The 26,884-nt window shown below is 40.7% G+C and overlaps 1 protein-coding gene across 1 annotated transcript in view; it reads right to left on the minus strand.

Moving 5' to 3' along the window:
• The window catches only part of TLL1 (tolloid like 1), a 170,648-nt gene extending 149,692 nt beyond the window's left edge, over positions 1-20,956 (minus strand). The window contains exon 1 of the mRNA XM_070757256.1: positions 20,707-20,956. Coding sequence (XP_070613357.1) covers positions 20,707-20,863 — 157 coding nt within the window. The 5' untranslated portion in view covers positions 20,864-20,956. The remainder of the gene's footprint in view (positions 1-20,706) is intronic.
• Positions 20,957-26,884: the final 5,928 nt, after the last annotated feature.

Genomic DNA, 26,884 nt, shown 5'->3' on the forward strand with positions numbered 1-26,884 from the left:
TTTCTGCAAATGGACTTATAAGGCATATGCTAAGCACATAAAGGGAGTTGTCATGAATACTCTTAAATTCATTTTGATAGGGAATAGTACTTTAAATATTATTTCATCTATGTTTATATTATGCTGGTATTAAAATAGATGTAATCTTACAAGCCATATGTTTAGCTCATTAAGATTTTTCCTGATTTTTAAAAAATAACCCATAGTTTTCAGTTTTGTTTTTATCAAAAGATTTATTTAAACAATTCATATTATTTTTCGATAATGCACTATTTCTTTACTACATGTACAATCTTAATTATCAGAATTAGCAATCAAATGGAAATAATATAGACTGGTTTGTTGTTGGAAAAGAGCTCCTAGTGAATTATTGAACATTAAAAAAATATTCTATTATGCCATTCAGTTTTCTCGTCCTCTTAATTATTTTCAAAATAATAATTTTAATCACTTTGAAAAACATGGATACTAAATACAAATAAATTTAAGCAGATAACTCCCCGAAGCCAATGTAAGACCACATAGCACTAATCCGCATTGATTTAATTTTATATTATCATTGTTTGTTCCCTCCAGTTGTGAACAGGAAAATATCAGCAAAGAGGAACCTACAAAACTGGCCACCTTGCTTGGTATGACAAAATTAAGGAATTGTACTAGAACTAAGGACAGTCTTAAAATAAGAGTGAATGGGTGACTTTCAGCCAATCACTAGCTCTTTAATCTACCTCATAAGGTTGCTGTTACAGTTAAAACTACAAGAAGACAGTGTATTCTTCTTTTGTAAGTGGAAACTAGGAAATAATTTTCATGAATAAATAGCCAAATACTTAGTAAATGCTATATTGTTATATTTTTGTTGTCATTGAATGATACATAGTGTTTGCGCATTCAAGCTCACCTTCCTTTTTTTCAGTTTCACCCAACAATAAAATAATTCACTTTACCAAATTCTTTTCTCTCCTCACCCTAATTAGTAAGGAACACCATGGCTTAAAGCACAGCTTGGGCAAATTTTACTCTAAATTCACTGCTGGAACTGCACAAACAGTTCAAACGTAACGCCATGTACAGGCTATATGTATAAGAACCTGAGGATGGGCCAAAATGATGTGATCTTAAAAATGCAATTTACGATTATATGAAGATGAATATCTTATCCAGGCCAAAAGTTTGACTAAAATGGGCAAGAATATATATTATCATGCTTTTCAAAAGCATATATGGAGTTTGGACAGTAGTGGGCTGCCACACTGTGGGTGTGGCTTACTGGTCATGTGACTGTGTAGGAGTGGCTTGCCAGCCATGTGACCAGGTGGGAGTGGTTGAATGATCATCATCGTTCAAGTCAACTGTTAAGTCCTCAACTTACAACCTTACCAGTGTCACTTGCTGGGGTGACAATTTTCTTCGCGATTCCCATGCTCCTGGGTCGCCCCCCCCCCCAGCTTCAGGCTGGGTAGCTAGGTGAACAGGTATTGCCAGAAGCATAAATGCTGCCAGTGCCGCTTCCACCCACACCTTCTGCTTGAACCTCAGGCAGGAGGTGGCCACGTGAGGCTGTAGGGGAGCTGGGCAGGAGAGAGGGAAGCTCAACCGAGGCCAAGAAGCAGGAAAGAGGAAAAAAGCAAGGAGCGCAGATGCAGCAGCAGCAAGGGAAAAAAAGGAGAGCCAAGCCGAGACCAGTAATCCCGGAAGTGACAGCCGCCAATCAGCTAGAGCTGTGCACACATCTTCATTTCCGCTAGTGGAACTATGTTCCACCCCATCCTTCCTGCTCCCCATCCCTGAGTTTGGAGAATGTATCTGTTGGTCCATGCATTCATTTTAAATAAAATGACTTTTTTAATCTTAAGTAAATGTGTCTATTAGCTAGATACCAAAATAGTGTACTACAGTGTGAGCATTGTTGAGAAATATATATACCAGAGTACTATAATTGTTCACCTAACATTTGTTGCTATTATTTTAAGGCTCATAGCATAAAAAGAGCATTTATGTAGCTAATTACTTCAGAGAACAGACATGATCCTCGGAAATAAATCCCTTTGAAATTTTTATCTGATATTCCTGCCAATAAAAACAATTACGGGATAATTATCTATTCATTTCTGGCCTTCTTGTCAAGCAAGTATCACCTCAATAATCTTAAGCATGCAGAGCAGATGGTTAATTACCAAGAGTAGCCCTCCCTTAGGCATCACCTTTCACATAACTCAATAATATAAGCCCAAAGCTATTTCAGAGCAAAAAATGATCTCTACATCTTTGAATCTCGGTTTTAAGTATTGAAGGGGGAAATCACATTCTTACATCACAGGAACTAAATAGAGAAAATGCAACTACTAGAGTTTATGTGTTTGATGTATCAACTCACTAATTGGAGTGGACAGGTCCCTCTTAGACTTATTTCATCATCTGTGAATTATAAGTATCACAGTTGTTCTTCAAAATACCAGACAAAATACAGCTACTTCAGAGTTGCATCACTTTTTATTCTTTCTTTTACTGAATATACTTCCATTGATTTCAGTAATCAGTCCTCAAAAACTTGTCTCAAAACTAAACATGGAAGATTTAGGATTTCACAAAGAATATAATTGGTCACATTTGTCCTAATAACTTGTACTCTTCTGAGATAAATTACTGTCTACAAAACAACTTTCACATGGAAGATGCCATATCAGCAAGACAATAAATTAAATTTCTACCTCAAGCACACCATGACAACTCTTTATATTCATTATTTCATCTGACACCATTGCATCTCAACTTTCTGCTTCTCTGTGTTTTTATTTTCAGTTAATTTTGGTTTAAATTTGGAAGTTGGAAGGTTCACACTTTCTCTGTGACATTTACAAAGTTGAAAAACTATACTAGAGCCTCCAAGAAAGCCAAAACTACCTAGTTGTCCACATTGTTCTAAAATTTAAAAATAACCCATTTGATCTAGTTGTTAAGTTTCTGAATTAAGAGCGGAGAGTCCTTATCTTAGCTTAGGAATGGAAATCAACTGGATGACTTCGAGTCAATCAAAAAAGATACTTCACCAGAAGAGCCCTTCACTCCTCCACTCGAAACAGAATACCCTATGAGACTAGACTTTCAATCCTGGGCCTAGAAAGCCTAGAACTAAGACGCCTTAAACAAGATCTAAGTATTGCCCACAAGATCATATGCTGCAACGTCCTGCCTGTCGGCGACTACTTCAGCTTCAACCACAGCAACACAAGAGCACACAACAGATTTAAACTTAATATTAACCGCTCCAAACTTGACTGTAAAAAATATTATTTCAGTAACTGAGTTGTCGAAGCATGGAACTCATTACCGGACTCCATAGTGTCATCTCCAAACCCCCAACAATTTACCCTATGATTATCTATGGTTGACCTATCCAGATTCCCAAGAGGTCAGTAAGGGGCGAGTACAAGTGCACTAGAGTGCCTTCTGTCACCTGTCCTATTGCTCTCCTATATCTCCTATACCTTTCTTCTATTCCTATATCTCTTCTTCTATTCTTTCATTGATATGTTCTATTACTATATCTTCTTTTCTATTCTTTCTTAGATATATTTTAGATATATTTCTTAGATATATTTTACTATGAGTATCTCCTCTATAACCTTCATCATGTATTTTACTATATGTATGTATATACACACCCACTAAAACCCTCATTGCGTATTGGACAAAATAAATAAATAAAAATAAAAAATATCTCTTCAACCCCACAAGAAAAGCAATAGAAAACAACCAGGCAAATTGCTTAAGACTTGTCCAGGCAAATAGTCAGATTCAAAATAGACTTGAGGGCACAATATACTCCCCATGTCTTCCTAGGCTGCCTCATTCAAATGGTGAGGGGTATTATTGGGAGTGATGAGTGAAGAGTAAGGAGAATGACAAGAACATTCATTTCCAGCAAGGTCATACAATGCATGAAGATCATCCCAAATGCCCAGCTAAAGCAAGGAGGAACCTATACTGGACAGCAGCAATACAGGATGCTACTGAACACAGATTATTGTTTTAATCATTTCATATTGCAAAGGAGGCAATAGTAAACCACTCTTGTATTTTATGAAGAAAACCACAGAAATATAGTGACTAATGACATAGTGCCAGATGTTGAGTCTTCAGGTTGAGTGACACTCAACATGCTGCTAAGGTCTGTGGATCTTTCAAATACCAAGGATGCTTATGACTCACCTAAATTAAAGCTTAAGGACATCTAGTTGCTGATGTTGACATGAAAGAAAAGAAAATCCAAAGCTGCAAAGACAAAATGGTATTGGAAACATGGAATGTAAAAACTATTAACATGGGAAATCTTAATACAAAGAAAGATAAAATGAACTGGCTACACAGTGACATTGTAGGCATTAGTTAATTGAAATGGAATGGAACTGGTCAAATGCAATCAGAAGCTCACTCTGTTTACCAACTGACTTGCTTTCAGAACCAAGAAAGATTATAATAAAGACAGCACTTGGCTAGAATGGAGTCAATGACTGAATAGATTTCATCTTTTCATATAAGGTTTATCCTCCAACCACTGAAGCAGAAAAAGAGAAAGCTGATTAGTTTTATGGCCATGTTCAATATACAATCCAAAGAACACACAAGCAGGAAATGCTACCACTGATTGTAGATTGGAACGCCCAAACTGAAAATACTAACTGATGTAAGAAAGAAACAAAGCAGGAAAACAACTTATCAGTTTATACCAATTCAATTAGTTCTTCATTAAATAATAATAACAATTCATTCAAATAACCATGATGGTGGCCATGTAAAGTGGTACCTCTACTTACGAACTTAATTTGTTCCGAGACCAGGTTCTTAAGTAGAAAAGTTTGTAAGAAGAAGCAATTTTTCCCATAGGAATCAATACAAAAGCAAATAATGTGTGTGATTAGGGAAACCACAGGGAGGGTAGAAGCTCTGTCCCCTCCCAGGAGATTCCTAGAGAGGCCCCATGGAGGCTCCTCTCTGCCTTTTCTGGCCCTGTTGCCACCCAGGAGATTTCTAGAGAGGCCCCACAGAGACTTCTCCCTGCCTTTTCCAGCCCTGTTTCCTCCCAGGGGATTCCTAGAGAGGCCCCATGGAGACTTCTCCCTGCCTTTTCCGGTTACAGTTTCGAAGGCTTGGGTTTGTAAGTGAAAAATGGTTCTTGAGAAGAAACAAAAAAATCTTGAACACATGGTTTTTATCTAGAAAAGTTTGTAAGAGGCTTTCTTAGATAGAGGTACCACTATATATTGAATGAATAGAAAGGCCACACTGAAACCAAATTGACCACATTATTGATGCAGGGAGAGGGAAGGTTTGTGTTATAATGGTGAAGATGTGGCTAAGATCAGTCTGTTTGTCTATATGGGTAGTCCTCAACTTAAAACCACAATTGGAAACAGAATTTCCATTAATAATCAAAGCTGTTGTTATGTCAGTTGCATCCAATTTTATGACCTTTGTCATGGTTGTTAAATAAATCACTATGATTGTTAAGTGAATCATACAGTTAAGCAAATTCAGTTTTCCCCATTGACCAAGATTGTCAGAAGCTTACTTGTAAGGTTGCAAGTGGCAATCACATAGCCCCAGAATACTACAACCATTGTAAATATATGCTGGTTATCATATTGTTGCAATGGTCTTAAGTACAAAGAATAAGTCACTTTTTTAGTGTCTCTTTGAATGATCTTAATATAGTTCATAAAATCATCAAAACAATCATAATATAGTTCATAAAATTATCTTCCACAATATTTTACCTGTCAATGACTACTTCAGCTTCAACCACAACAATACACAAGCACACAATAGATACAAACTTAATGTAAACCACTGTAAACTTGACTGCAGAAAATATGACTTCAGCAACAGAGTTCTCAATTTATTTATTTATTGTATTTCTATGCCGTATAAATCCAGAAGAACTCTGGGCACCTTACAACAGGATATAAAATACATTTTAAAACATCATAAAAGATTAAGAAAAAATAGTTTTTAAAAATCACATACATACATATCATTCAAGCCCGGACCTCGTAAAATTGTGAGATCAACAGCCCCAAGCCTGCTGGAAAAGTCAGGCCTTCAATGCTTTCCAGAAGGTCAATAGAGCGGGGGCAGTAGTTAGTTGCAGAGAGCAAGGACAGCCACAGAGAAGGTCCTTCTTGTGGACCTGCCAGCCAACACTATTTAGCTGATGGGACCTGAAGGAGACTAGCTCTGTGGAATCTTACCAGTTGCTGGGAACTATGAGATAGAAGGCGGTCTTGGAGATCAATGCCTTGAATTCACTACCCAACTCTGCGGTTTCTTGCCCAAACCCCAAAAACTTTAACCTTAGACTGTCTACTGTCTATCTCACCCCATTCCTAAGAGGTTTATAAGGGGCATGCATAAGCACACCATTGTGACTACCGTCCCTATCTTACTGTCCTATTGTCCTCATTTTTCTGTACTTACTTTGCTTATGGTTATGTTTATGCATATACCTGCTATCTTGTCCATGCTTGAAAAATAGATAAATAAAATAAACAAATGATTGTAAGTTAAGGATTTCCTATGCTTGACAAAATACTCATACGCAAGTTCCATTTATTTGTTTATTTGTTTATTTGTTTATTTATTTGTTTATTTATTTGTTTATTTATTTGTTTATTTATTCGTTCATTCATTCATTCATTCATTCATTCATTCATTCATTTATTTATTAGATTTGTATGCCGCCCCTCTCCAAAAACTTGAGGCGGCTAACAACAGTATAAAAAGACAATGTAAACAAATCTAATATTAAAAATAATCCTAAAAACCCCAATTTAAAGAACCACTCATACATACAAGCATACCATGTATAAATTCTATAAGCCTAGGGGGAAGGGAAATTTCAATTCCCCCATGCCTGACGACAGAGGTGGGTTTTAAGGAGCTTGCGAAAGGCAAGGAAGGTGGGGGCAACTCTGATATCTGGGAGGAGCTGGTTCCAGAAGGCCGGGGCTGCCACAGAGAAGGCTCTTCTCCTGGATCCCGCCAAATGACATTGCTTAGTCGATGGGACCCGGAGAAGGCCAACTCTGTGGGACCTAACCGGTCGCTGGGATTCGTGCAGCAGAAGGCGGTACCGAAGATATTCCATGTCAAGTTAAAGAGGAACAGGGAAATTAATAAGTTTCAATTAAACAATCTTGAGCATATTCCCACCATTTTCAAGAAATAACTTCAAACTTCTGAACGTCAGTGACAGCAAACCTGAAGAATAAATGAAATTTAAGAAAGAAAAAGAGGAAAAGAAAAAAAATAAGATGAATATGAGGAAAAACTGCAAAAGACCAAGAAAGAAGATACCTAACTGCACACTAGAACAGAAAATGATTTTTGCCACAAAGAGAACACAAGTCAAAGGCAAGAAAGATCTCAGAATAATACGTAACAAATAATTTTAGAGAGCTGTTAAGAGACAAAAAATAGTCTTGCAATGACATCTATAACTACACTGAAGATGTCTCCTAAAAATAAAAAATAAAAATATTCCAAGAGATCTCCTAACTCAGAAGGAGATTCCAACCTTGAATTGCTAACCTGATACCAAATCAACAAGTTGCAAGAACTAGTAGAATATCTACAGAAATATGACACACAAGAGAAGAAGAATAAGTAAAGGTTCTATTATTCTGTCAAAATAATTGTACAGACACAATAACTATCACAAAAATTAAGGCTTGACTTTAAAAGAAGTATTGAAGAATGCATTGTTGAATTTGAATACAGTGATCCCTCGAGTATCGCGAGGGTTACGTTCCAAGACCCCTCGCGATACTCGATTTTTCGCGATATAGTGGTGCGGAAGTAAAAACACCATCTGCGCATGCGTGCCCTCGCGCATGTGCAGATGGTGTTTTTTACTTCCGCACTTGGGAAGACCCCCGCCCAACAGCTGAGGACCCGCCTGCCCGCCGCTTGTCCGGCCGCCGCGCCGCTCGTGCCGCCGCTGCTGGCGCGAGCAACGCCGCTTCCCAGCTGAGTGGCGCGAGCAACGGCATGGGTGGGCGAAGGGCGGGCGCGCGGACAAGGGGCGCACGAGCGGCGTGGCGGCCGGACAAATGGCGGCCGCGCCTGGCGGCAGCACGAACAACACAAACAGCGTGGCAGCCGAACAAACGCACGAGCAATGCAAGCGGCGTGGCGGCCGGACAAATGGCGGCCGCGCCTGGCGGCAGCACAAACAACACGAACAGCATGGCGGCCGAACAAACGCACGAGCAACGCAAGCGGCGTGGCGGCCGGACGAATGGCGGCCGCGCCTGCCGGCAGCACGAGCAACACGAACGGCGTGGCGGCCGAACAAACTCACGAGCAACGCAAGCGGCGTGGCGGCCGGACAAACGGATTCTCCTCCGACCTGCCCTCACCTTAGCTTCCAGCTGATGCTTCGATCCTTGGAAGAGGCCAGAGCGCCTTTCTGCACCACACTCTGCGCTCGGGTTCCTTTCCGGAAGATGGAAGTTTCTCTCTTTCCATCCTTTCTAGCAATACAATACTCGATGGTTAAAACCATTTTAACCATCGAGTATTTTATTGCTAGAAAGGATGGAAAGAGAGAAACTTCCATCCTTCCATCCTTTCTAGCAATACAATACTCGATGGTTAAAACCATTTTAACCATCGAGTATTGTATTGCTAGAAAGGATGGAAAGAGAGAAACTTCCATCTTCTGGAAAGGAACCCGAGCGCAGAGTGTGGTGCAGAAAGGCGCTCTGGCCTCTTCCAAGGATCGAAGCATCAGCTGGAAGCTAAGGTGAGGGCAGGTCGGAGGAGAATCCGTTTGTCCGGCCGCCACGCCGCTTGCGTTGCTCGTGCGTTTGTTCGGCCGCCACGCCGTTCGTGTTGCTCGTGCTGCCGGCAGGCGCGGCTGCCATTCGTCCGGCCGCCACGCCGCTTGCGTTGCTCGTGCGTTTGTTCGGCCGCCATGCCGTTTGTGTTGCTCGTGCTGCCGCCAGGCGCGGCCGCCATTTGTCCGGCCGCCACGCCGCTTGCGTTGCTCATGCGTTTGTTCGGCCGCCATGTCGTTTGTGTTGATCGTGCTGCCGCCAGGCGCGGCCGCCATTCGTCCGGCCGCTACGCCGCTTGCGTTGCTCGTGCGTTTGTTCGGCCGCCATGCCGTTCGTGTTGCTCGTGCTGCCGCCAGGAGCGGCCGCCGTTTGTCCGGCCGCCACACCGCTCGTGTGCCAATGTCCGCGCGCCCGCCTTTCGCCCGCCCACGCCGTTGCTCGCGCCACTCAGCTGGGAAGCAACGCTGGGGTTTCCCCGCCGCCCACGCAAAGGGGAAACCCCGGCAAGAGGGGGAAGACCCAGGGAAGCCACCCAGCAGCTGATCTGGCCAGGGGGAAGCAAACTCCACCATCTACGCATGCGTGGCCATAGGAAAAAAAAATGGCGCACATGCGCAGATGGTGTTGTTTACTTCCGGGTTGAAAAATCGCGATATAGCGTTTCGCAATAATCGAGATCGCGAAACTCGAGGGATCACTGTATTTAAAAAAGACTCCTGAAATACCACAGATAGCCAAGAAAACAAACAATTGGATCATAAAAGAAAGAAATTCAGTGTTATCACTTGAGACATGACCAGTATCAAGTTATCATATTAGAGACAAATACTTACCTTTCTTGAAAAATCTACAATTTGGGAAGAGTTAGATGGAACGAGAAGGTGAAGACTACTAGCACCAAAGTGAATGATTCCATTACAGCAGATCATTGTGGATAAGGCGATTCATAATCACTATGAATCAACTTGATTATTCATATTCAATTTAAAAGAGCCACAATGGCACTGGTTAGAACATAGTATTGCAGGCTAATTCTGCTCCTTACTAAGAGTTTGAACCTGACCGTCTCAAGACTAACTCAGCATTCCATCCCTCCAAGGTCAGTAAAGTATAGGCCCCAGATCATTGTGGACAATATGCTGACACCGTAAACCACTTAGAGAAGGCTATAAAGCACTATGAAGCAGTATATAAGTCTAAGTGCTTTGGCTATTGCTCAAAATCTTGTCTGGTCAGTTAGATTGACCCAACCATCAATTTGTTCAGTTTCTGTAAATGGATCAAAGGAAGGGCACTTATCTTGTCTTTTGCCTCAAATTATGAACTATCCAACCAAGTGATCAACTGGTTATCAAAGGGCATATGGCTGTAAGGAGCCTTTAGAAGTTGAGCAAAATTAAGATAAAAACTAGCCAGAAAATCAGTAGTATTATAAAAAGAGGAATAAAAAAGATGGGATCCAGAAATGAAATGAAGTACAAAGGAAGGTTAACTTTCCTTTAAAAAAAAGATTTTGTACACTGTACAATAAAGCTAAAGCTACTAAACTAACTTTGCTAGTGTGCATTTTAACATTTGATAGTTGCTATAGTTGCAACAGAGATAGAAGAGGAAGAGTCATTGAACATTGGGAAGAGTCATTGGACATTGGGAAGGCCTTTTTGTTACTTCTCTGGCAAATTTTGTCTAGAATCTACACTCAAACTCTGCAACACTTGAATGTCACCCCTCTACCTGGATTAGATATCACCTATGCTTCTGGTTACCTGGAACTGTTCTACTACCCCAGAAAGACCTTTTTATTTTGTCAGCCACAACTAACTTATCTTCCATGAGAATTTCTGAACATCTAGTTACCAAATAGTAACCATCAATTGCATGGAAAAATAAATAAGATTTATTCACAATATATCAAAAATGAACTATGGCATGCACCTATTCTAATACCCCGATTCCCTACAAGAGGTCTCACCATTTTTTTTAAAAATCACAGACTAATTAACTGGTTTATAGTATTCTCACATCAAGTATCCCAAGGCACAGGTAGGGCAAGAGGTGGAGTTTAAGGAATTCCAAACCAATTTTTAAATGAGAAAAGGGCAATTTGCTGTTGCAGGCTGCAACTTGGATAAATCTACCCACACACATTTGCAAATCCCCAGAATGCAGGATAGCATGCCACCAGAAGCCAGGAAATGTGATAGCTGCAATAAAAACATGTTCACCCCCATTGCAATAAAGTTTCACAATCCATCAGAATCACCCACGAATTCCTAAACTACAAGCAAGTGAATACTTAACATTTACTGGTATTATAAATAATATACATTTGCTTATATATGCTCATTTGTTTATTTGTTATTATTGCTTATTTATTCTGTACAAAATACCAAAAGAAATAAAATATCACAATATTTTTAAATGTCACACATAACATGTTTCACTATCATTTATTTTTATTCAGCCATCTAAAATTCAGAGCCTCTTATTTTATGAAAGAGCACTGCAGTGCACATTGACGATTAAATAAAATATTTAAAATAGAAGTCCATACTCACATTTAATAGCACACACAAGATTAGCCTTACTACAGTTAATTCAATTCAATTCAATTTATTAGATTTGTATGCCGTCCTTCTCCAACAACTTGGGGCAGCATACAAATTAAAATTAAAAGGGTTTGTTACCAGCTAAGTAATAAGAACTGCAAATTAGCTGAAACCACAAGCATCCTTACCTGGGAATAAAAAATGCAACTGAATATAATTGAATTTATCCCTGAATATAGCTTTATGTAATTACCATACTGGGTTGCAAACCAAAGCTTATTTATTTGAAAGTAAACTGTACTGGTAGCAATGAAACTTGTGTCTGACTAAGTACAGTGGTACCTCTACCTAAGAACGCCTATACTTACGAATTTTTCTAAATAAGAACTGGGTGTTCAAGATTTTTTTGCCTCTTCTCAAGAACCATTTCCCACTTACAAACCCGAGCCTCTGAAACTGTACCAGAAAAGGCAGGGAGAAGGCTCCGTGGGTCCTCTCTAGGAATCTCCTGGGAGGAAATAGGGCTGGAAAAGGCAGGGAGAAGCCTCCGTGGGGCCTCTCTAGGAATCTCCTGGGAGGAAATAGGGCCGGAAAAGGCAGGGAGAAGCCTCCATGGGGCCTCTCTAGGAATCTCCTGAGAGGAAACAGGGCCTCCGCCCTCCCTGTGGTTTTCCCAATTGCATGCATTGTTTGCTTTTACATTGATTCCTATGGGAAAAATTGCTTCTTCTTACAAACTTTTCTACTTAAGAACCTGGCCACGGAACAAATTAAGTTTGTAAGTAGGGGTACCACTGTAAATGGGGACAAAGTGCCAAATCGCAGCACCTCTAATTGGGAAAAAATACATGGAACTCCAGCACATAATAGTCTTGCTAAAGACTGTTCAGAAGCATGAAATATGGTAAAAATGACTGTGATATTTAAAGCATCTAGAACAATTTATAACTTAAACATGATTGTTTTGTTACCAATCAAGTAAAGGGTATTTGCAATTTAAATATAGATGGCATACATGCACAGGTACGCACAAGATATTATGTTAATATATCAGTGGTGGGTTGTAAATGATTTTGGTACCGGTTCGCACGCATGCTCGCAATGTGGCAGAAGCATCCTGGACAGGTGGGCGGAGCCTCCGCTGCTGGCACTACTGGTTCTAAGAACTGCTCAGAACCAGGAGCAACCCACTGCTGATATATATATACAAACATGTATATACACACACATAATTAGAAAAAAAATGTTAATAATAAAGCACATTTTGTACCATCGAATGTGTAAATAAAAATGTCTAAAGGCAACCAAAAACATTTACCAGGGCCAGGCCTCAAACCACTGACTTTGGAGTACACCCATCACAGTTTAGACCACAAACCACTGAATCCCATTTGTTGCTAAAGAATAAATAATTAGAAGATTGTGGCCAACATGAACACTAACTTTGGCTGAACTACATCTCAAGGAAAAGAGAAATAATGTAAATTAAGTAATAGCAAAATTTAAGCACTTCTTTTAAATTCCAACTGTCTACATGACTCCAGATTGCATGTAACAGCTCTTTCAAAATAATATGGTACATACATCACATGCAAACTACAAAGGTATGCTGCCATTTAGATGTAATAAACCATGACCCCATTCCTGGTGCCAGGAAAGCCACTGAGTAGGATTAAATGGATCCTGTATTAATTTACTCAAGTCACTTAAAGAGCATATAAATCTAAAACATATGTCTCGCAAACCAACAGATGTTTCACGAAGGTCTGGAAAAACAGTGATGTCCCTTTTGATATATTAACCAATCGCTAACAAAAGGTAATTTTAAAAATATGGAAAAATATTACAGTAGGTGGACAGGGGCATTTAAATAGCTAGTAACCAGATACACTTCATATAATCAAATACTGTGTGTAAATTAATAATAATAAAGCACTATTCACAGAACATAAGGGAAGTTTTGTATCTATTTTATTGCACATCAAAATAACATCTGTTCTAAAACAAAACAATTTTTTTCTCCAAATTCCATAAACTGATTTATTAAATGAAGATCATTAAATACATTTTTGGTGCAAGGAAAGTTAACAAGTTTTTGGTTTTTCAAAAGAAAGATGCTAGTAATTCTTCTGGGAGATACATGGAAGGAACCCTTTTCTCCAGACTGACTCCTTTGGAGATTGATCGATTGATTGATTTATTGACTGACTGACTGACTGATTTGATTTGATTTATTTATTATATATATTTTGTTTGTTTGTTTGTATGCCGCTCATTCCGAAACGGACTCAGAGCGGATTACAAGTGGAATAAATACAACAGTACTAAAATACAATCAAAATACACAATAAAATCAGTAATGCAATAAAACAATAAAACAATATCCTAAAAAGAACCATGCACCGCAGTAAATCTAATTCCAGGCCTGCCAGAAAAGCCAGGTCTTAATGGCTTTCCGAAAGACTGGTAGGGAGCTTGGCAGACGGGACCTGGAGAAGGCCAAATCTGTGGGTCCTTACTGGCCGCAATGAGGTATAGGTGGGAGGTGGTCCCATAAATAGTCTGGCCCTGAGCCATTTAGGGCTTTAAAAGTGATAACCAACACCTTGAATTGAGTTCAGAGACCGACTGGCAACCAATACAGCTTGCATAAATATGGAGTAATACAGGCATACCTAGTTATACCCGTTATTGCACATGCCGCTGCATTTTGCACCAGCTGAAGTCTCTGAACACTCTTCAAGGGTAGCCAACATGTAGAGCGCATTGCAATAGTCAAAACGAGACGTGATGGGGGTGTGAGTGACTGTGCAGAGAGCCTCCTGGTCAAGGTGGGGCCACAACTGGTGGACAAACCGAGATGCATCTAAATTCTTGCTTTCTGGTTCTATACAAAATACTCATTTGAAGGAATTAGTTTTCATCCCCTGGTATAGTTTCTCCATAGTGGAAAACCAGAATGTAATCTTTTTTCATGTCTAATGTGGTTTCCAAAAAGCCAGTTTGATTCAGCAAATAATGTAAAAGGCAAGAAACCACCTTTGCCCCATCTTAGGCAGAAAGCCAATTGAATGACCTTGAACCAGTCACTTTCTGAAAAGCTTGCCAAAATACTACAGGGACCAGTCCAAGCAATCATAAAAAATTAACACTGATACAAAGCAATGAATGCAGCAGTATGGACCACCTAGTTAGCTGCTTTAAGAAGACAGCAAAAACTGGTTGTAAACAATAACCACAAAAAAACAATGCAGCAATAATGTATTGGAACATGTGCAAGAATGTCCATTCTTTAGTAAAAAAATAATAATAAATAAATAAATAAATATATATATATATATATATATATTAGTTGCCTGCAAGCAAAAAGTTGTGGAAGACACAATATGCAAAGTAACAGAAAATAAAGAAGCTAAAGTGCTGTAGACTTTAGAATTCAAATAAGAGAAACATTTGCCACATAACAATTGTTAACAAGACTTAACAGCTGTTGACAAGAAAGGCCAAAAAAAGTCTGGCGAGTGGATGCTGGAGTACTTGGAGACAGCAGAATTGAAGAGAAAGAACTGGAGAAGATAACAAAATATAAAAACCTAAAATAACAAAATATAAACACCTAAAATAGAAGTAGAATGAAAAAAGAAGAAGTACTAATTGTAATAGGTGTCTTTGATGTAATTCCCAAACATCTGGAGTACCCCTTGAACCCCAAAGTTATAGACAAAATAACCATTAGTCACTTGCAAAAGGCAATTTTACTTTGAATAACTTATATTCTATGATAATGCTTAAAACAGTATCCAATAACATTTGCCTATCACAAGCCCTTGGGATAAAAATGCAGAAGCAGTCTAAATATCTGGCTGACTGTGTGATCAACCATAATAAAACCCCAAATAAGTCGTTATGGGACTTGTATGCTATGAGGAAGATGACAGTTATGCCAGAGATTCAACTACACTGGACAGGAATCAGACAAAGAATGTGTATCCCATAAACAATGTAGAGAAACCTATACAAGATTAGTCATGGCCCAGACCAACAAAGACTAGGTGCTAAGCGTTGGAGTTCCTGGATATCTAGTGACCAAGGAATTATAGAACAACCAGGGCCAGCAGTTATAGAACTGCTGGAAGAAAAAAAATAAATGCTCACCCTTTGCAAACATACAGATTGAAAGCAAAGAAATAATAATTTGCTATTACAAATCAAGTTCAATGGGAAAAGGAAATCTGAAAAGAATTTCATCAAATCTGGAAACAACAATATCCAAAATCAGAAATAACAAAACAGAGAACAGCAGATCAAACTTTATTTATAATATAAAATAAAGTATTCACAGGAGCAACGTGGAAGAACTGTAAAGATCTGTCAAAGTAATTGAGACCTTGCCCGTAGAATGCCTGGAATGCACTACCTGACTCTCTGGTTTCTTCCCCAAACCCCCAAAACTTTAACCTTAGACAGTTTACAGTCCACCTCTCCCCGTTTCTAAGAGGTCTGTAAGGGGCGTGCATAAGCGCACCATTGTGCCTTCCGTCACTGTCCTACTGTCCTATTGTCCTTTTTTATCATTACTTTTTTACTTATCTTGTATTTATCCAAACTATTATCTTCCTATAGCTGTTTGACAAATAAATAAATAATAAATAAATCAAATAAAAGCTGAGACTGTAGAGTTAAACCAGGGAAATTTGCAATAGAGGAAGCCATATTCAACCATTTTTATCAGCAAACCAGCTACTCTTCCTCAGTTTTCTCCTGAGAAAGAACAATGTCTTCTGACTGAAGAAAGAGGTGCTGAAGCAAAGAATAATTGAGTATCTATAATACCACAAAAAAAGGGAGTAACATTGCTTCCTTTGAAGCTGTTTACAAAAAAAAAAAAAAGAACAGCTAGCATAAGTATTAAAAAATGTTAGCACCGTAGTATTGAAGATAAGCAGCAGTTCACCGCAATAAACAAATTAATAGTTTGGAAAATAAGATCAGCATGCTATGATCAAATACAAGCAAGCTAGAACAAATTTATTTATTTATTCAATTTTTATGCCGCCCTTCTCTTTAGACTCAGAACAGTTTACAACATGTTAGCAATAGCACTTTTTAACAGAGGCAGCACATTGCCCCCACAATCCGGGTCCTCATTTTACCCACCTCGGAAGGATGGAAGGCTGAGTCAACCTTGAAAGAAAAGAAATGTCAAGAGGTTGCATTTATGAAGGAGCACAGGTGGACATGAAATTATGGAAGTACATCAGACAATGTACAGTACTTGCAAGAAGAAAATAGGGCATTGAAAAAGTAGCTGGACATTGAAGAAGATGCAGTGAAGCTAGTACTGTATGCCATGAAGGCTTACTGAATACGAAGGAGACCAAACTGATCTACAAGAAAGAGCAAACGAAGAATAGAAAAGAGACACTGAAAAGCAAAGTAGCCAGTACATTAAAAAGAAAAAAATCCTTGTGTGTCCAATCACACTTGGCCAATAGAATTCTATTCTATTCTATTCTATGCTATTCTATAACAACTGGAAGACAAAGCAAATAACAAGATCTGTCAATGGCTAAGAACAGGAAAGTTGAAGAAAGTGATGGAAGATCTAATTCTCAGCATTAAGAACAAATGTATAAACAGCCAGAATTGAGAAGACAGCAGCAGACAGCATATGCCACCTCTGCAGAAAAAAAGCTGAAGAAACAGTGGACTACCTAATCATCTACTGCAAAAATATCACAAAGATTGATCACAAATGGTGGAAAGACCAAATAGCAACACTTGCACATTGGAATATCTGCAGGAAATACCATTTACCTGCAAGCAAGAGTTGGGGGGTATCACAAAAGAGACAAAGTAATTTAAAAAATAATAATAAAGAAGCTAGAAGTGTTTTGTGACTTTAGAATTCAAACCAACCAGCAACTGCGATAGAACACCTCAGACTTAAAAACTGTTGACAGGAAAGACAAAATAGCCTGGAATAAGTAGACACTGCAGTTCCTGGCGACATGAAAATAGAAGAGAAAGAATTGGACAAAATCACAAAATATAAAGACCACAAACAGAAGTAGATTATTGTGGCAAAAGAGAACAAAAATAGTACTCTTAGTAATAGGCTGTTTGGGTAGATTCTCAAAATAAATGGACCACTACCTGAAAACCACTAGCACTATGAATATCACCATTGGTCAATTCCAAGCTTTACTTGGAACAGTTTACATCCTTCAAAGATGCCTTCTTCATATTATTAAACAACAACATCTGCCTATTCCAGGTTCTTGGGAAGGATTTGACAAGTGGACCAAAATGCCAATTCCAGTCTAAATATCTGACAGATGTGTGAGCACAACCATAATAAGGCCAATAATTAACTAACTTTTCCCCTCAATTATTCTAATTTAAAGATACAAGTTTAAGAGTAGCACCCACTTTGGTATGAAGTTAGGGTTTTGAATCGCTGTTAACTATAAATGGATCAGAGGTACTTAGAGGAGGATAAGAGGGAAGAAGAGGAAGTAGAAAGGAAGAGGAGAGAGGGAGGGAGGAAGTAGAAAAGAAGGAGAGAGGGAGAGAGGGGAATAGTATGAAATATAGAAGGAAAACAGACAGGAAATAAAAGTACAAAAGGTGCAAATGTAACATATTTGTTTATAACATTTTAGACAGAAATGTATGATTATGTATGTTTAGACATTATGGTATATGTATGGATGTTTAAAATAAAAAAAATCTTCTAAAAATATTCTAGTTACATTTGCAATAAATAAACCATAATTGAATTTTATTTTAGATATATCACACAGTAGATCCTGAAATAAATGCTACTTCTAAACTGATATTTTATGTATATTACCTTGGAGTAACAGAACGCAACAGAAAAAATGTTCATAATAAACATAGAGAGGACTGGACTGGCAAAAGATTGTTTCTTGGGTGACTTTTATATAATAAGGAAAACAAATATGGGTAAATATGTACAAAAATGTTGTTCAATATGAAGTTGCAGCTATTTTTTTTTTTAAGAAGGTGGGTTTGTTCCTGGATATTTTTCCAAGATTCACCCATGTCCCACTGTAACATCTTCTGGATTTGCCGGGAGGTGGGGGGGGGTAGCTTTCTCTGAACTTGTTTGTTTGCAGACTTTTCATTACCAGACTAGGTAACATTATCAGCACCAATGAGGTTATCTAGTTGAATATCTACAAGCAAATAGCGAAGGTCAGAGAATGCCAAGGACTCCTTAGTTCAACCTGAACTAGATATATTCTCTTCTCTCAGAAGAGCTTTTTCTTTCCCTTTTAAAACAAATTACATGTACCTGAAATGGTACTTCAGCTTTTTCCTTGAACTCTGAAAAATCTGAAAAACCTGCCTTTTGTAGCAGTTGACAGCCAGAGGAAAGGGGGAGGGAGTCTTTCTTTCTTACATTAAAATAAAACAAAACAGAAGCCTCCTTCAAGTCAAGGCCTTATCTAAAGGGCAGATGCTCCCGTATCCAGCAGCCAAGATCTGCATAAGGAAGACTGGTGTTATTCCTTTCCTTGAGACATGTCTAAACCTTCCCCAGCCTGAAGTCCTTAAGAACTGTCCCCTTAGATTGCAGGTCTATCAGTTTCCACAACTTCCAAGGACAGCTTCCCAAGATCTAACTGCATTTGCATTTACCAAGTGTGCAACACCTGCTGGTTTCAATGGGTGACTTTTTTCAGTATCTATTTCCTCCTGCCAATGTTTCGGGAATGCAGATATGCTTCTTTCTGATAAAGTTGGTGGGTGATCCAGGTTGGTGACCCAGCACAATATTACTGTGTACCAGCTATGGGGAATCACAGAGCAATATCCACAACCTACCATTGCTCAGACACACTGTTGTTTAATTGGTAAGAATGCTGGGAATTTTTTTCCTGTATACATACATAGACACCATCATTCAAATCTCTCCATAGGCACACATACTGCCCAGAAGTAAACTTGATGCAGCGTTGTGTGTGTATCTCTTAAACTGCTAGAATAGCCATCAGGCTATTCTAGGAAAATATTCTGGAAAAATATCATAGAAACACTCTAGAAATGTCCAGAGATACTTTACTAGAAAAGCTCTCCAGTCCTCTACTCGCAACAGAATACTCTACGCAACTAGACTTACAATCCTACTTCAGCTTCAACCACAACAACACTCGAGCACACAACAGATACAAACTTAAAGTAAACCGCTCTAAAAATACAACTTTAGTAACCGAGTAGCTGATGCACGGAACTCACTACCTGACCCACCAATGCCTACTTGGCAAAACAAATAAATAAAATAAAAATAAAAAATGAATTGTCCAAAAGTTTTCTACCCAATGGATCCTGCCTTGCCTTCAAACCAAGCTTGAACAGCACTTCTATGATAAGTTCTTAAAGGTACATATAGACTTTGCCAAGGCTTAACCTCAGGAACAACCCAGTTCAAATTTATGACCTCATAAAATAAAGAATAAACCAATAGCTCTTTTCAGGCTTCTGGGTTGCCTTGCCCTGCCTTAATTAAAGCCTCTCTTCATCTAATCTACCCAGGCTTCATGCTCTGGGGAATCCAGGGCATGATACCATGGCCTTTCGAGACTGAAGGATGCCAATGCATTTATGGACTAAGGGACACAAGACCAGCTTTTTCGCGGGGGACCCGATCCACGCCAGAATGAAAACTCACGAATTTTCTTTTCGACTCCTCCACCCCCTTAAAGCGCGAGGACGCGGAAGAGTAAGGTGTATTGTACATATCGAGAGATGGAGAAGAGGACCGCGCCCCCCCAACTCGAAGAATGACATTTCTAAGGCCGGTCGTGGGGGCGTGGGGGATCGGGGCTAGATTTCCCTTTCTCCCGCGGACTTTTCTTTTGCGGACAAGCCTTGCGGACAAGCAGCGACCCGGCTTTTTCAAAGCGCAAAAGGCTGGAGGAGGACACGGCTCGCGGAGAGGTGGAGAGAACCGGCGGGGTTCCTCAAGAAGACAACAGGTTCTCGAGCGATCTGCCCGCCCCCCCCCCCCAAACACACACCCGCACCCATCGCTCTAGCGGAATCCAAGCGCGCCTCCCCAAAGCTTCCTTTTTTCTTGGCTCCGGCGTTTCTCACTTCGCCTCTCCGAAGCGAAGGAAACAGGTGAACTTCTCCTCCTCCCTCCGCCCCATTGAAGCCCCAGCCGGCTGGAAAGAAAAAAAAATCCATTTTTTTGGAACGGGGAAGAAGCCGGGTGGGTGGGCGGCTGGGAGAGAGAGGCAGGGCGACTAGCACGAGGGGATTAACCTCGCCTGGGAAAAGACACTTACCGGCTTTGCAAGGATCTTTGTAATCGATGGCTTCCGCCTGATCCTCCGGGCTGAGGTCGTAAACGTAGTCGAAATCCAAGCCGGAGCCACGGGAGCGGCAGAGTTTGTTCCAGAGGGCCACCCCGGCCAGCCACAGAGCCATCCTCCAGCAAAACATGGTCAGGCTCCTCGGCGGAGAGATGGGAGCGAGAGAGAGGGAGAGGGAGGGAGGGAGGCGAGGCGCCGGGTGCCAGGAGCGGTGGAGCGCGTACGTGTGGCGGACGGGGGAGGTGGAAGGCTGGAGGGAAGGGGCGCCGTGGGGAGGAAAAAGGGGCCGCGAGGATCTCCTCCGTCCGCGCCGACCGGCTCTGCTCTTCTCCAAGGGGATCGCACCCGGAGCCTGGGGCTTCCCCCCATGCAAAGGAATCGGGAGGCTACCGTGCGCGTGGGCGTGCAGTGCTTCTCTCTGCGTGTGTGTGAGTGAGTGCTGCGCTTGTGTGTTTGTGTGTGTAGGCGCGCGTGGAGGGCGAAGGGGTCCGACCCCCCGCGAGGAGGGGAAGTTGCAAAGCGGGAGAAGGCGCTGACTCACCCGCCTGCCCTCTCGCAGCGCCTGGCTCCCCTCCTCGCCTCCTTCTCTGTCAAAGGCCGGGCAAACTTTTCTGCCTCCCCGCCACCGCGGCGGCGGTAGTACCGCCGGGCTACCGGGAACTCTTCTGCCCGGAGGTGGCGACGGTTGGAAGGATCCCTCCTCCTTCTCCCGGTCGACCTCCCTGCCGAGCTTTCCGCTTGTTCCCGCGCTGGAGTCGGGCTGCACATCAGCAAACGGGGAGAAAATAGAGATGTCCTGGCCGGGTGGGGGGGGGGAGAGGAGGAGGAGGACGGCCGGGAGCACGGCAGCCCTGCAGTGATGGCAACGCGTCAGCAAAGGAGAGAGAGGGAGAGAGAGGAAGGAAAAGTGCAACGGCTTCCCCGTCTTTTCTTTCCAATAATTTATCTGGAGTTTCCTTTCCTCCTCCTCCTCCTTCTCCCTTTAATGAGCAAAACCGTCCAGCAGAATCTCGCCCGTCAGCATCCTGCTTGCTTTATTCCGAACGGCGGGGCCAGGATCCGGGTCGCTTTCCGATCTGCTGCCCCGATAGCCTTAAGGGGGGGGAGGATACACGCGCGCCTGTGCGCTCTGCCCCGTGCGCCATGCAGCTCCTGTCTGTTGAGATAAGCGGAGCGCAGCAAGAACTTCAGTGAGCAGACGGCGACCGGGAGCAAAGGGAGGGGGGGGACTCGAGAGGCCGGGCTTGATTGCCTCGCAGTGCCCCCCTCCTAGGTCGTCAAGACGGAAAGCAGGTTCGGCGAAGGTGACGGGTTAAAACGGCGAGGAGGAAAGAACTGGCGGCGCTTTTCCCCCCAAGTCCGCCTCTTTTGCGCTTTCCGTGCAGAGAGCGAGAAAGGGAAGGAAAGTTGTTTTTGTTTGAGTTTGTTTTCTCTCTCTCTCTCTCTCTCAAGGCGTCCGCCGGTTTGTCGAACGGGATGTTAAAGACGACCGTCGACGGGCAAAGTTCAGCCAAGGAAAGCAGCTTCGGATCTAGGTTTTTTAAGAAAGAAAGAAACCCCAAAACAAACGCGGAGCGAAGAGAGCCGTGGAATAATATGTGAAACTAAAGCAGGTTGCGCGGCGGCGGAGAGCGGTTGTTGTTAGTTAATTTTTTTTATTATTTTTTGCAAGCAGACTCGGGCCCGGCTTTTCCAAGCGGATGCGAAAGGTTAACGGGTTTTTTTGTTTGTTTGTTTGAGAAACAAAGTTTCCGCCGCAGCTTCTTCTCTTTCCCTTCCCTGGCTTGGAAGTGCGCGCGCTGCGCGTTGGCTTGCAGCGATCCAGGCTCCAAAAACGTAGGCAGGCTTTTGAGGGCTGGATTTGGTTTTTTCTAAGCCAGCCGAACGAACCGGCGAGTTTAAAATTCGGATTTAGCTGATCAAGCTAAAAAATAAAACGCGGAGCTCCGCTAAGAAAAATCACAGCGAGGGAATATATCTGAGAAAGAGAGGGAGGGAGGGAAAGAAGGGGAGGGAGAGGAGGGAGGGGCACGGGGAGAAGGGAGAGAGAGGGGGAGGAAGAGAGAGGAAAAGAGGGGAGAGAAGGGGAGGGAGGGAGGGGGGAGAAAGAATGGGAGGGGAGGGAGAGAGGGGGGAGGAAGAGAGAGGGAGAGGGGGAGGGGGAAAGAGGGAGAGAGGAGAGGGAGAGAGAGAAAGAGAGGGGGAGGGGAGAGAGGGGAAGAGGGGAGAAAGATGAGGGGGAGGGAAGGAGGGAGGGGGAAGGACTGGGATAGTTCATTTTAGACATAAGATCTATAAGGCATGCCAGTATTAGAATGGAAGTAGTGTCAAACTCTTGCATGCTCACATGTTTGTGGGTTTTTTAAAAAAAAAATATCACAATACAGTACTTTCCTGTTGTCTACAAAAAGTCCACACATACAAAAAGGGAGGGGAAAGAGTCTTTAGTTAATCAGATTTTTCCAAGTACTCCTGTTGGGATGATACTCCAATTTGGGCCATGCAAAAGAAAATGCTTTCCTACCTTCCTATGAGTTGGGATGCTTACAGGTTACAGGTTACAGCTTACAGTTGCACACACAAAAATACCCCTGCATATAACAAACAGTTAAGTAAGGTTTACCCTCTGCTGCTCTCTGCAACATATTTGGGGCAAAAAAGCCCTTTTAGATAAAGACCAAGACTTGAGATGTTATCCGGTAACACTAAAGCCCTGAATTTCCACCCAGAGGTTAATGTATACATGCGAGTTCATCGCCACATCTACAATGAAACTGCTTCATCATCACATCTGCCTTCATCAAAGCTGCTGACTGGAAAGGATAGGGAATGTTTGAGGAAAACGCACAACAGGAGGCTGTAGATGTGATGATTAAAATGAACATTTGAGAAACAGGGCATCTTGTCCACAGGATTTATTAAATACTCTTGCATGTTTGAGTAGCCTTAGACAGGGGACCCCAAACCTGGACACTTTAAGACTTGTGGTTGTGGACCTCAGCTCCCAGAATTCTTAGAGTTGAAGTCCATAAGTCTTAAAGTGGCCAAGTTTGAAGACCCCTGGCCTTAGTGGTTAATTAAAAAAAACGGTCCAGTGTCTACATGCTGTCCTGATGAAAAGCTTATTTTTCCACTTAAAATTGTTCCCGTCTGTAGGAAAAACTGTTCTATCCCTACAGCATAATGTTTGCGCTGGTGCAGAATATTATTTTTGAGACCAATCAAAAAAGCAGAATATCAAATAAAAATGGTTTTATTTAAAACCCTGCATGTTCGTTTTATTTTATGGACGCTATGCAATAAACTCAAGCTGGGACATGATATTTTTCTGCTGGAAGCAGAGGACAAAAATAGAGCCGCCTCGTATTCTACGTATAGAAGCAATCCAAGGTGACAGCTCAGAATGTTCAGAATTCTGTTTTCTCGTACACTTGGGAAGCGCAGGAGAGCTCGGAAAGCTTGAAGCATCTTTGCCTTTTGATACCTTCCTATTGCTTCAGTTGCTGGGCAGAATCTGCCCTGTAAATCACAATGAGATTTATTTTTTGAAATTCCCAGAATTATAGCTCCCATTACATTTGGTGTCATAAATACTGTGGCTAAATACTTCAAAAAAGATTTTGGAAGAAAACCAAGTTGGAAAATTGGAACTGCAAACTTTCATTCAAGATCAACAGATCTCAGCCCAATAGTGCCATAGCTTTTACCAAGACTAAAACCATACAAATGTTATCCAAAGATTTATTTATTTTATTTTTATTTATTTATTTTGTCAAAACATGTTCAAGATAGCAGGTATTGGTATGACCATAAACAAAAGCAAAGTCGGTACAGGTAAATTTGGACAGTAAAGCAGTAAAGACTAGGACAGTTGGCACGATGGTGCACTTATGCACGCCCCTTATAGACCTCAGGAATGGAGTGAGGTTGTCAGTAGACAGTCTAAGGTTAAAGTTTTTGGGATTTGGGGAGGAAACCACAGAATCAGGTAGTGCATCCCAGGCATTGACCACTCTGTTGCTGAAATCGTATTTTCTTTTAAATTTTCTTCTCCACTTTGTTAAACTTTTAATACAGTGGAGTGCAATCATTATCCTCTGCATTAAGAATGGGATGTAAGATGCAAGTAGAAGGCTTTTTAATTCAAAATGTATGGCAATAAAACTCATTTTATCCACATCTGACAGGATACTGCATTGGTTGAAAAAAAAACCACACAAAACCCTGCAAAAATTCAATCAATGAAATCCAAGTCTTTAATAAAGCCTTCAAATCTTACAAATAAAAACTTCAATCAATTGCCCTAATTACAAATTTTAAAAAATGTATCTTTCTTGTTCTTAGAAATTATCCTGAGATAGAATCAGACATGAGATAAGAGGATTTTAATGAATGACTACAGATAATCCTCAACTTAAGACCACAATGAAGTGCAAAATTTATGTTGTTAAATGAGACATTTGTTAAGTAAGTTTTGCTCGACTTTACAACCTTTCTTGGCTCAGTTGTTAAGTGAATCACTGCAGCTGATAAAATAGTAGCCCAGATGTTAAGCAAATCTGACTTCCCCATCGACATTGCTTGTCAGAAGGTCGCAAAAAGTGATCACATGATCTTGGGAGACAACAACAGTCATAAATATGAACCAGCTGCCAAGCATCTGAATTTCTGATCACGTGATCATGGGGATGCCGGAAAGCTGGTAACAATGAAAAACGGTCCTAAGTCATTTTTTTCCAGTGCCATTACAACTTTGAAAGGTCACTAAACAAACTGTCGTAAGTTGAGGATTACCTGTATTTAGCAAATGGTGTCAAAGCTGCAAAAGAAAAGGAATGTTAGAAGCAGAAAATATTTAGATGAAAATATCTTCATGACATGCATTGCAGTCTGGTCCCTTAAATTTAAATGCATCTACATTCTATTATTACTCAATTGGCTACTTCTTTTAACTTATATTATTATGTGGTAGCATTTATCAATAGTGAATCTTATAGATAGAATGATTTTTAAAAATGTTTCATTCAAGGGGAGAAAGTATTAAATGAGTCTAATACATTTCCAATCCTTCAAGCCTATTCATACAGTGACGGTTAATTTTCTATTGGTTTTATTCAGAAATACAGTATCTCAATGACTTCAATAACACATATCTCAGAATTTCCTAGAAATTCTAGAAAGTTACACATGCACATAATCTCCTAACCTCTAGACAACAATATGCCCCTGATTTTAGCTTCACTAATAGTATACTTGAAGACAATTGGTCTTAAAGACCTCTATGAAAGCTAAGAAAAGTCTTGGACACGTTTATGGCAAGATACTACGGCAGAGGTCTTCAAACTTGGCAACTTTAAGACTTGTGGACATCAACTCCCAGAATTCTCCAGCCAGTATAGCATAGCTAGCTGGAGAATTCTGGGAGTTGACGTCCACAAGTCTTAAAGTTGCCAAGTTTGGGGACCCCTATACTAAGGCAACTTGACCTGGAAAGATAAGACAAAGAAATCACAATTATAAAATCAATAGCCTAAGAAAAATGTATATTTTCAATTTGCCATTTCTAGTAAAATTGTGAAAAACAGAACAAGTCCATGAATCATGTTTTTGCAAGCTGTTAAATTTACCAGCCACTTTTGAACCAAAGGATTTTTCCCCCTTCCCAAATCACACATAAACATCTAATATCGGCCCACTCATAACTCTGACATGCCATCTGTCAATATATATAATCAAAGTCTGTCCATACAGCCATTCCCAAGTACATAATAAAAGCACATGCTGTCTCATTGGAGTGACCCTTACTGCATTTTCCTGTTTATCCAAAGGTTAGAGAGGCTATTTATTTATTTTATTATTTATTATTATTTATTTATTGGATTTATATGCCTCCCCCTCTGAAGAATCCAAGTATTATTGCAGTATACTCTTTAAAAAGCATTAAATATCAAAGAAATATTAGGCAGTAACACTTCAGTTTATTTCAAGATAGCTTTGTTTGCCAGCCTTTTTTTTTTTTAAAGGATCTCTCTTTATTTTGATTGTATAATGTTGTCAGATACAATGATAACCTCTCTTTGCTGCCAGGAATGTTAGAAGCAGAAAATATTTAGATGAAAAATTCTTCATGACGTGCATTGCAGTCTGGTCC

This window comes from Erythrolamprus reginae, chromosome 7, assembly GCF_031021105.1.
Source record: "Erythrolamprus reginae isolate rEryReg1 chromosome 7, rEryReg1.hap1, whole genome shotgun sequence".
NCBI lineage: Eukaryota > Metazoa > Chordata > Lepidosauria > Squamata > Dipsadidae > Erythrolamprus > Erythrolamprus reginae.